The sequence below is a fragment of the Lucilia sericata genome, unplaced genomic scaffold, assembly GCF_015586225.1.
Source record: "Lucilia sericata isolate MDLA Ls3-8-SP2 unplaced genomic scaffold, ASM1558622v1 Contig002145F_arrow, whole genome shotgun sequence".
NCBI lineage: Eukaryota > Metazoa > Arthropoda > Insecta > Diptera > Calliphoridae > Lucilia > Lucilia sericata.
The window spans coordinates 1-11,987 of NW_023995989.1; the positions used below are offsets into that span (position 1 = coordinate 1).

At 39.2% G+C, this 11,987-nt stretch overlaps 1 protein-coding gene across 3 annotated transcripts; it reads right to left on the minus strand.

Moving 5' to 3' along the window:
- Positions 1-22: 22 nt before the first annotated feature.
- Positions 23-11,198, minus strand: LOC119613485 (ras-like GTP-binding protein RYL2). Of its 3 annotated transcripts, none has more exons than XM_037969509.1 (3): positions 10,896-11,198; positions 10,602-10,780; positions 208-419 (listed from the first exon to the last, which is right to left on the minus strand). In XM_037969509.1, the coding sequence occupies exons 2-3, from the start codon at positions 10,642-10,644 to the stop codon at positions 223-225; spliced, it is 240 nt and encodes a 79-aa protein (XP_037825437.1). In that variant the 5' UTR covers positions 10,645-10,780; positions 10,896-11,198; the 3' UTR covers positions 208-222. The 3 variants fall into 3 exon arrangements, with proteins under 3 accessions (XP_037825440.1, XP_037825437.1, XP_037825438.1); XM_037969510.1 differs by having other exon boundaries at positions 10,922-11,194; XM_037969512.1 differs by lacking the exon at positions 10,602-10,780 and having other exon boundaries at positions 23-419.
- Positions 11,199-11,987: the final 789 nt, after the last annotated feature.

Sequence of the window (11,987 nt, forward strand, 5' to 3'; positions counted from 1 at the left end):
ACCCATGCATTTACTACTTTTTTTGCACGTCTTTTTTTGCTGGGATTACCATAACTTAAATCCTATATAAACAACTCACTTAAATTAAGAAAAAACGCATTAGATTTGTACTTATATGCCAAGAGTACAAATTGAATATTAAACAAAATACATAAGGCTAATTGTTAATAAATGTATTTAGATAATCTAAATGGATTTTTGGTGTATTTTTATGCTTTAGATTTATAATTTTTTTTTATTCAATTTTTTTTTAATAATTTTTGCTATATTTTTCGTTAAGCAATTACTCACTTGTAATTTTACTTTAGCATCATCCAAGATGACCTTACAAGTGAAAAATGAAGCAGCTATTGTTGGACCAACATCTTTGTGTAGAGTGTTTTTAATGTATTTGGTTACAAGGCATGTTTTGCCAACACCTAAAAAAAAGCAAGAAAGAAGAGAAAAAGTAAAGTAGACAAAGAAAAATTTATTATTTAAGTTTAATTTTTTTCCTTTTTGTATGTGGTTAAATTTCAGACAATAAGATATTTAAAATATTTTTCTAAATTGAAATAAATGGTATTTTTAGGATTTTTTTTTATGCTATGATACAATAAAAAAAAAACAAAATCAGATGAAAGACTCATAATTGAAATGTTTTTGAAAGTACTTTGAAGTTTAGTCTTCTTTTTTTCCATGAATTTAGTGCGTTTGTATATAAAGTAATAGATTTCTATGGTGTGGTTTAATAACTTGATTTAATCAGTAATGAATACAATTATATCGCAATAGAAAATCTGATGTCATATTGAATTTATGTTACAAAAGCTAACGTTATTAAAGAAATCTTTTGGTTTGCTCTTACTAATTTCTTTAAAAAACTATTTTTTTATCTAATATTATTTGACTACAAATTGTATAAAATAATTAAGAAAATAAAAAGGAGATACAAGGTAAATAGAAAGAGCATAGAAGAATGAGGGAGAGAAAGATGTGAAAAGCAAAAATTATCTCAATATAAGTGAAATCTCTATTGTCCGTTACCCGAATATTTCCCTGATGAAACCTAGAACGTCGGTCAAGTTACACCCAGCTATATCTCCCAGTCTATCATGGAATCTTTTACCTAGCCAGACTAAGGTAGTTGCATAGAATAAGCCCTTCTATTGCTAACTGCTCTTCGTCTACAAAAATCCTGGATTTCACCGACCGATTAGTGCACACAATTTTCTCAACTACCGAGTAAATATAGGGTAGAATCCTATCTATTACCCCTATTCCTACCGGCCTCTTGGATTCATCAGTAAAGACCACACACCCTTTAAACATTACTTCGGACCCAATACACTCGTCAATACTAGGAAACACTATAGAAGGTGTAACCGCGAAGTCCAAGGTCGTAACCAAATGATCAGAAATACCATAATTACTCCCGTCAATCCCTGTTAGACTTAACTCGTACAGTATTCTAATATGCCCTAGAAGTTTTGGTTCCTAGACACCACACTTTCCACATATGTATTTGCCAACGGAGAGCAGATTTAGAATAATATCCAACACCGCTTGCCATATACTGCCTCTAGAACTAGTTACTTTTCCTCATCGCTACCCACCACACGGTACAACCGTAGGTAATGATGTCTTATAGACGACGTATAAATCCAGTTTACTATATCTCGCCGCAATCCCCAAATCTCTTAGCGTTTCCTGTATATTTTTCATCCACGACCGTTTGCGGCCGAGGATAGTCCGTACTTGGCTCTTTCTGATAAAGTCACTCTAACGAAGTTTAATTTCAGCTAGCTATGTCATAGATGGATTCATTGCCATTAGACCAGGTTGATAGATCACTTAATGCTTTCTTCACTGATTGTCGAGAGAAATTTACCTTTAACTAGTATCATCATGTCATCCGCATAAGCGACTATCTTCCCACCTTTAGATTCATACACCATGAGGATAGAGTTGAACGCCAGTAACCAGAGTAGGGGTGATAACACTCCTCCTTGTGATGTAGTCCTATTACTCGTTTTCAAATTGTAATCATCCACTGAAGAATCGGTACTATACAACTGACTAAGAAATCCTGAACCCTCAGGACGACGAGCGACTTCCTGATGGCCTCAATTTACCGGGCCTACGACAACACCTGCTTGAAGTTCCTTAGAAGTAGACTACCCCAAGATAACACAAAAAGAGCCGTAGATTCTTTCCAATCTAGCTACGACCTGCTTATGTTACTTGAGTAGGAACTTCTACTAAGAAAGAGGTGTCATACAATAGCCTTCGAAACTCCGGGCCATATATGTGATTTGCATTCTATTTAAGGTCGTTTATAATTGTTGTAAATAGTATGAATACTAGTTGGAGTGAAGTATGTCTTAAATTTTAATAAAGATCATAACTGCTACAACTCGTATTGTGCTATCTCTGAAAAAGGTTGCGAACAGTTAAATTAGGCCAATGAGACAGAAGAGCTATAAGCGAACTCACTTGGGTCCATGAATTGGTATTGATGTCAATTTCGTAGAGTGTCAGACTACCCAAGGTCACACTCCTTATAACCAACAGAACAGGACAAAGACAATTAAAATGTTTATTGGGCTCTTCTCGTTATAGATGGGAAGAATATACAGTAGTCGCTGTACTGATCATTGCCCAGTCAAGATGGCTACCAACTATCGTAGCCTCACCTTTGAAACCCTCAAAAAGTTCAGCGATCGCCCTCGAAAAATGTCGAAATTAAAGAACTAACATTATATGTACTGTACACTTTTAACGAACGACCAAAAGTATTATTTTTTTAAAACAAATATGTATGAATAAGCTTCGGGGTAAATAAAATATTTATTCAGCCTATGTTCATGATGGTCTAGAAATGAGAAACAAACTGAATAACGACATTGGCATTTATAAACAAAAATAATATATTATTTTAAATTTTAAATTCCGTGTAGGTTAGGTTAGGTTAGGTTAGGTTGATAGGAGGATGTATACTACATCAAATCCGAAGAAATACACCTAGGCCACTATCGGGCCTGTTGTGCGCTCCAATTCAAGAAAAAAAAAAAAAAAAAAAAAAAAAAAAAAAAAATTGTTTACTGAATGTTCAGAAACTCAGTTTCCTGGACGTAATTCCTAAGAATCTTCCAATCGGTGTTGGTTAAGAATGTTATTTCCGGAATAACATCACTTCCAAGATACTTGGATCTAACTTCGACGAATGCCTGACAATGGCAAAGAAAGTGCTCCAGAGTTTCACTGTCCTCTCCACATGCTCTACATTCGTCTGAATTCGCACGTCCAATTTTGTATAGATGTGCTCGTAATCCTGTGTGTCCACTGAGAATACGTACCATCATACTAACCTCAGACTTGCTCATTTTGAGAAGATTTCTCGTCTTGCTCTCATCAGGGTCACCCCATAGAATCTTTGTGGTTCTACCCACCGTTTCATTATTCCAAGAGGCCTTATGGGATTCTCTCATCCATATTTTTAATTCAGCTTTTGTTGCGTCGAATGGTTTTGCGTTTGTCAGGTTAACTACATCGAGCTCCCTTCCCTTTAAAGCTATTGCATTCGCCCTTTCGTTGCCGATTACTCCCGAGTGGCCTGGTACCCATATGATGTGAACCTTACCTCTGGGAGAGTATTCAGTTAAAGCTTTCTTACAATCCAATACGGTCTTAGATTTAATTCTATCACCTGATATCGCACAAATTGCCTTCTGGCTGTCGGTAAATATATTAAGCCTTGTGGGCGCCATATTTATTCTAATCCAATTTACACATTCCGTTATTGCTCGTACTTCTGCCTGGAAGCTTGTGTTATGATTAGGTAAACGGTGGTATATTTCTGTTTCTGGGTCTTCAATATAGAACCCCAGACCCACTTTGTCCCCTAATTTAGAGCCATCCGTGTAGCAACGGATTCCTACTGGTATTTGCTCTAATGTTCCGCTTGACCAAGACATTCTATCTGGGATTAGCGTTTCAAAGTTTCCGACATATTCAGTGTCTGGTATGCGATCAGGCACGTCCGATGAATGTGTATAACCTTCCAATGTGTCCAGTATACATTGATGACGTGTCCTATAACCGTTTTTGGCCAGTTCGCCTAAAGTAAAGAGCCGTTCGGCTGTAAGCGCCGCCTCATATCTTATATATGTTTCAATGGGTGGAATATCTAGCAACGTTTCCAGAGCCTTGGTTGAAGTAGTACACATGGCACCACTTATACCCAAGCAGCATGTACGCTGAACTCCCTGTAGTAATTTGATATTACACTTTTTGTCCAAAGCAGTCCACCAGATTATTGAAGCATAAGCTAGAATTGGTCTAATTACACTTTTATAAAGCCAATTTGTCATAGTAGGACTAAGACCCCATTTCATGCCTATGGTTCTCCTACATATCGCCCAGCACCGATGTGCCTTGTTGATCCTATCCTCTATGTGGTGTCTCCATTTTAATTTCCGGTCAAGTATTACACCTAAGTACTTAACTTTGTCTGTCACCGGTATCTTCTTGCCCAAGAAGCAAGGTTCAGTATATGTAGAAATTTTTGTCTTTCTTGTGAAAAGACAGATTTCCGTCTTCGCCGGGTTAACATTGAGGCCTCTCGGTTGAGCCCAGCTCAAGGCCGTATTCAGAGCCTCCTCAGCTCTTCTACACAAGTAATTTGGATCCTTTCCCTTTAAAAGTATTACGACATCGTCTGCATAGCAGACAGGTCTAAGTCCTTTCTCGGTTAGGGTCCTTAGGAGGCTATTAATCGTGGTGACCCAGAGTAAAGGTGACAAAATGCCACCCTGTGGTATACCTCGAAATACCTTTTTCCTTATAGTTATATCGTACATCTCGCAGCTTATCCATCTGTTCCTTAGCATGTAGTTGATCCAGTTACGGAGCACCCGGTCAACATAAAACTGGTCTAGGGATTGGATAAGGGTATCAGTGTGCACGTTATTGAAAGCGCCTTCGATGTCAATGCATACTGCCAGTGTATACAGTTTGCTATCGAAAGATTCACCTATGTAGTGGACAACTTCATTTAAAGCGGTTTCCACCGATCGTCCCTTTACATAAGCATGTTGCTTATATTTAAGGTCATTGTATGGTATGCTGCTTTTAACCATGCTATCGACTATCCGTTCCAAGGTTTTAAGTAGGAAGGACGTAAGACTTATCGGTCGATAGGACTTAGGTGTCGCATAGCTAGGTTTCCCTGGTTTGGGTATAAATATTACCCTTGCATCCTGCCATTTAACTGGGGTATATGCCAATTTTAAGCATGCAGTGAATATCTGTGACAGATGTACGGAAACCAGTCCCGCCTCCATCTGCAAAAGTGCCGGGAAAATTCCATCCGGCCCTGCAGCTTTATAGGGAGCAAAGCTCTTGATTGCCCCTTTAACCATGTCAGTTGTAATAACTATTTCCGTGTTACCCTCCCCTTCCTCCAATATCGGTTCATCTATGTTATTCGATATACCGGGTGGGAAATGAGAATCCATTAGGAGTTTCATTGTCTCCTCCATATCCTCAAGCCTCCTGCCCGTGTCATCGATCATAGATTCCGGTTGGACATGAGTTTTGGATAGGAATTTTTTTATCTTCGATACGTCATTTACGCTATCTACCTGTTCACAGAAAAGTTTCCAGGAGTCTCGTTTGGCTTTTCGAACGATTTTCTTATATTCACCAAGTTTATTACGATACTCATCCCAGTATACTGCGGTCTTTTTACGCCGTGCCCGGTTAAATAGTTTGCGAAGAGTCTTCCCAAGGTTCCGGATCTCCCCAGTTACCCAGGGTTTTTCCTGGGCAGATCTCCGCTCTCGCAGAGGGCAGCTGTCCTCGAACGATTCAACCAGGGCACTTGTGAACGTTTCCACTTTGGCATCTATATCCTCTTTATTTCGACATTGAAAAGTGTCCTGACCTAAACGGTTCTTTAGTAAGGTCCCGAACATTGTCCAATTAGTTTTAGACTTATTCCGAAACTTTATCGGCTTTGGTGGTGGCCTTAGTATTTTGAATCTTATGTACCGATGATCAGAAAAGGAGTGCTCGTCCGAAACTCTCCAATCCTGAATTTCGTTTATAAGCTCTTCTGAACATATAGTTATATCTAATACTTCTTCTCTGATTCTATTGACGAAGGTAGCTTTATTACCTAAGTTCAATGTTATCAAGTCTTTAGTATTAAAGAAATCCATGAGGGCTTGTCCCCTGCGATTGGTGTTTGTACTACCCCAAGCTACATGATGCGAGTTGGCATCACAACCTATTACAATTTTCTTATTTTTCCTTTGTGCCTCTTCAACCAGTTTCATCAGATCCGACGTTGGTGGTAGTGTCGGAGAATCGAAAGGTAGGTAAATAGATGCAAGGAATATGTTGCCACGACCTTGCTTCAGCACCGTTGCATCCGATGTTGATAATCCTGTTGAGAGGAGAAAACATAAGTTCTTGTGACATAAGATACATGTTCTCGGGCGAGATCCTGTATCAGCGTAGAAAAGTTGGAAATTTACGTGATTTAATCCAGAAACCTTGTTGCGAATCGTCCAAGGTTCCTGGATTAAAGCTATATGTATTTTACCTGTGTTGATTTTAGCCATCAGAGCGTTGGTAGCTGTCTCGCTCCGATGGAGGTTTATTTGGATAACCTCAATCATGGTCATCCATTAAACTGTCTTCCAGCGAGTTGGTGGTCACCTCCTCGCTCTTTGGATTTGACTCCTCCGGATAGCCTGAAGTGGCTATTAATGCAGTGAGTACTGTAGATGGCACTGCGGTGTCCTTATCAGGCATAGGAATAGCAATATTTTTAATAGACACATTCCCAATTCTGGAGAGCATTGCTGTTCTGTCTTCTGGCGGGTGAGTGATTTCCTCCTCGCTTTTAGGATTTGACTCCTCAACATTGCTAGTACTTGCTAATGATGCTTTGGGTACTGTCTTAGGTGTTTTAGTGTCCTTGTCGGGGCCGGTTTTGACAGCCCTTTCAATCGGCGCCTTCCCAATTTTGGAAAGGGCAACTACACTTTCTTCTGGCGAGTTAATGGTAAATTCCTCGATTTTAGGATTTGACTCCTCAACGTTATCAGTAGTGGATACTGATGCTGTGGTCTTAGGTTTTTTAGTGTCCTTTTCGAGGCTTGTTGTAACAGCCCTTCCAATCGGCACCTTCCCAATTTTGAATATGACAGATTTAGAGGCGAAGTAAGCCCTACCTTTATTCTTGGCAAGACTAGCCATGGATTTCTGGTCGATACCTATTACAAATAAAGTTCCCTCAGGTTCTTCTTTCCTGTAAAAGACATCCCATTTTTCCACGGCCAGCTCAGCATTTTGACCTCCAAGAATTTCCAGTATACGTTCATTAGCCAGTTTACTGCCCCATCCTTTTATGTAGACAGTGGACTTTAGGAGCACCGGAAGCTCGCTCTTCTTTGCCAGTCCCAGCCTAGCGCCGTCCCAGGGAGGAGGGATACTTTCCACCAAGTTCTTTAGGGTGCTAACACATTGGTGAGATGCCAACCTCATCAACATCACGCCCATGCTGAACTCGCAGCTCTCGCTCTCTATTGGTTGTTTGCCCTTTGAAGCGATTGCATGGTCCACTATCTTATTGTTGACCAGGTCTTCTATTTTACTCTGTTGGTCTATTGGAATTTTGCCTGTCGGATTACCGGCATCGTAAACTGCATAGCAGAGATCGTCCCGGTGCCTACTTCTGGCAACTTTGGCGTAAGATGGCGGCTCTTTTCCTTTTCCTCCGTCTAGCTTCTCCTTCCTCGTTTTTCGGGGCTTCTTTTGAGATTCCCTTACCTTCGAGGTTGATTTCGCCGACGTGTTCGTCTTCGGAATATCTGGCTTGGCGTTGTCACCCTTACTCGCAGGATTCTCACTTGAGATTCCTTTGAGTGAAGTATGGCTTGGCTTCGACTGTGTATTAGAAGACGGGGAGCTCTTTTTCTTCTTAGGTTTATTCTCAGTTGTCAACTCCTCGGGAGACCTGATCCTTTTTGCCTCAGATCTTGTGAGAGAGTCCGATTTTTCCTTTGGAGTGTCGTGGGATTGACTAACTATGATTTCTTGAAGCATCTTTTTCAACTTCCTCCTCTGTGCTCCAGAAAGTCTTTTCTTAGTAATAGGTAGTTTAGCTATGCTATCACTCACCTCTTTCACCATTTGCTCTACTTCATCCTTTTTGGGATTTGCTATAATGGTATTATTTTTATTATCATCTGAGGATTCAGAGTCGGAACCCTCACCTATATTTAAAGGCTGAGGTAGCTTAGAGCTCTCTCCGAGTACATCCTTCTCTTTCACCCCTATATTTTTGCCAGCGGCATGCTGTACACTTGACGCATTGTCCGCCACGGAGGCCAAGGTACCCACCTCCGTAGTAGTATTCTGCTCACGATTGCAGGATGACGACGACACGTGACTCGCGAGTAGATCAACACTTGCCGCCGGTACTGGGTTATTTAGGCCCTGCACCGTAACTTTTATCTTTTTATTTTTATTTTCCATATTTGTTTTTTTTTTTTTTTTTTCCAGTTTTTTGGTCCGCGGGGAATATAATATTCCCAGGTGGTGGACAATCTGCCCTCCCTCAGCTTAAGTGAAATTAAAGCTGGGAGAGGACAGATGGTCCATCACCACCCCCTATCCGCCACCCGGGGACGCGCTCGGTAGGAAAAATCTGGAAAACTCCCCCGAGAAATTCCGTGTAAATACCCTTTGGAAAAAAACTACAAGCTAATGTAAACGAATACAAAAAACAACATGTTAGTGTGATTAGTCGAAATGAAAAATACCCTTCAATTATTACTATGAGTGCAATGAACTATGACCTACCTCTATGAATGTTATTTTAACGTAACATATTTATTAGGGGGTCTTTAGATGAACTTTAACATTAGTTCAAATAATATTTCGGCAGGATATTTCAGTAAAATTTCGGGCATCTAAATGGCACCGTTTATAAGCTATTTTACTTTCTAACGTCTTCCGATTTTTTATTTCACAATAACAAAAACTTCATTTACAAAAACTTCAATATGCTTAATTATATTCATATATATATTTTTCAAAAATTTGCTAACATGTTTAAGTTCTTGATTTTATTAAGGGGCGTCAAAGTCCGGTTCAACAAACTGTAAAAAAATTCCATAATTGAAAAATCCTGGTGATAAACTTCCTCAGAATTGAAAGAAAAAATAAGTTTCAACGAATGTCGATCTAGCTCTGTCCTATGATGAGATTTTTTAAAGTGATTAACAAGGAAATCCTATTCCGAACGTTTTTAAAATTTTACTTAGAGGACCCCTGACCATGCTTCTATTAAGACCTAATTCAAAACTTAAAATTGATAACAATTCGTTTCCTTTGTGAAATTTCATTCCTATCAGACTCAGTTACTGTGGTCCGTTCAATATAGTTTGAGATTGACGATCTACTATCAAACCTCTTCAAATCAATTGAGTACCAATGACAGAGGTGGTTTTTAAATAAACTCTTTTTAACTTCACAACAGCGGACTAAAACTTTGATAAAACGACTTCCTTAGAAGTTGCCAAGACGGAGAGAAAGCACAGGCTATAAGAAACTTGTTTAGTCACTGCCTGCAGCAAACTGATTTCGTTTGGAAGTGTACGAATACGCTGGCCATTTCCTTTTCGTATTATTATGATGATCTTTGTTACAAACAACATAATAAACTAAATATACAATTTCAATATTTGTAGCTTTAAGAAAATATATTTTTCTATGATAACAAAAATATACCCCCCATAAAGTGCATGTTTACAAAAAAAAATTACCACAAATTTATAAGAAAACAAAAAAACAGTAACGGCAAAAATTCCTTTGACTTGCAAACAAAAGCAATGTATGACGAGTGAGAACGTCTTGTCTGTGAAGTATGGCTTTTCAATATCCTACATTTCTACAAGATTTTAAGCAACATGGTTTTATAAGAAAGCAATCTGCTCCTAAATATGGACTGTTTCTATAGGGACACATTTAAAAAAAATAGGTATATGACCATTTTTGTAGAGACATTCAATTTAAAGTAATTTTCCTCTCCTATGGCCTACTTTGTTTTGATTTTCGCAAAATTATATTAATCTCAAGATGCAATAAATTTTAGCCAAAATCAAAAGGTTTTGTAGGTCTCTTATTAATGGGTGTTACAATTCTCTGCACAAATACATAAGAACCTCTTCTCTATAGTAGGGTATAACTATGAGTGACTTCTTCAAGGTTACCGCCACCAACACCACACCACCGGGACAAGCTAGGCCAACAAACAGTGAAAGAGCCACACACAGACGCACTCACTTTAAATGTTGCTTATCGATTTCTATGACAAAAAGCAAACCCATGGAAATAAAATGATGAAAAAACGTATTGTTGTGACAACAACAGAAAGAATACTATATAAATAAGCTAAAATTAAATTAATGTCTTCCGAGGTCTTTATGAATGAATGAAGATGAATTAATAACAAATTACTTAAATGAGATTTTATTGTTGAAAACGTAAAGACAGACTGATAAAAGATTAACATTTAATTAGAGCATGTGAATATTTTGACTTACCTCTAGATCCTAAAATAACAACTTTACCCTCAATGCCTCTCATATTGAGGAAGTGTTTTTCTATTTAATAGAATCTTGTAGAAATTGGACGTTACTGAAAGTTGGAAGTTTCTTCAACTTGTAGTTGCAGTCTTTGTTGTTATTCTGGTCAAATTTAATGTTCTATTTTTAGTTTCCAGCTATAATTTATTCATTTAATCTTATCTAATTATTGTTTTTCTAAACTGCGTTTTTGTTTGTTTTTATTAATTAATTAGGTTAACATAACTTTAAATTCACTTTCTATTCTCATACCATTTATAAACAAAATATCCATTCACCTTCATTCAGATTTGCCTAGAAATTTTCTTCTTTTGCGTTGCATTTTAATAATTTATACTTTTTTCCTTTAATCTAATTGATAGTTTTTGTAGAATAACACGAAAATCATTTCTTGTTTGCAACAATGAATTCTTTGTTGTCACAACAATGTTTTCTTTTAAAGTTGCTGTACTTTACACTATTAATTTTATTACTTATTTTTAGCAAATAAAAAGATTATCAAATAAAAAATATTCATTTTCCGAGGTTCTTTATATTGTTGTTGTAGTTTACTTAAAGTCATCAGCTGTTTTTTGTTTGTGTAGTTTTTTCATAGCAGGGTGCTTCATAAATGCTTATAAACACATAAACCATTAATACTGGGAGGATTGCCAGATTAGTTGTAAATAAGGTAGTGCCACGTGTCAGTAGTGAAACAACCGATACTATTTAAATTTTTTTTATGAAAATTCTAGTACAAGTTGAAGTGTTTTTCCAAATAAATATTTGAATTATTCGAATTCAAAGTGATCAACGTACGACGGACGGACGGACGGAGGACGGACGGACGGACGGACGGACGGACGGACGGACGGACGGACGGACGGACGGACGGACGGACGGACGGACGGACGAGGACGGACGGACGGACGGGACGGGAGGACGGACGGACGGACGGACGGACGGACGGACGGACGGACGGACGGACGACGGACGGACGGACGGACGGACGGACGGACGGACGGACGGACGGACGGACGGACGGACGGACGGACGGACGGACGGACGGACGGACGGACGGACGGACGGACGGACGGACGGACGGACGGACGGAGACGACGACGGACGGACGGACGGACGGACGGACGGACGGACGACGGACGGACGGACGGACGGAGACGGACGGACGGACGGACGGACGGACGGACGGACGGACGGACGGACGGACGGACGGACGGACGGAGACGGACGGACGACGGACGACGGACGGACGGACGGACGGACGGACGGACGGACGGACGGACGGACGGACGGACGTACTTACTTACTTACTTACTTACTTACTTACTTACTTACTTACTTACT

Excerpts from the sequence above, each read along its gene's own strand:
- LOC119613485 (XM_037969509.1), bottom strand. The coding sequence starts at position 10,644 with ATGAGAGGCATTGAGGGTAAAGTTGTTATTTTAGGATCTAGAG. Across the intron at positions 420-10,601 it reads TGTTATTTTAGGATCTAGAG|GTGTTGGCAAAACATGCCTT; the intron begins GTAAGTCAAAAT and ends GCTTTTTTTTAG.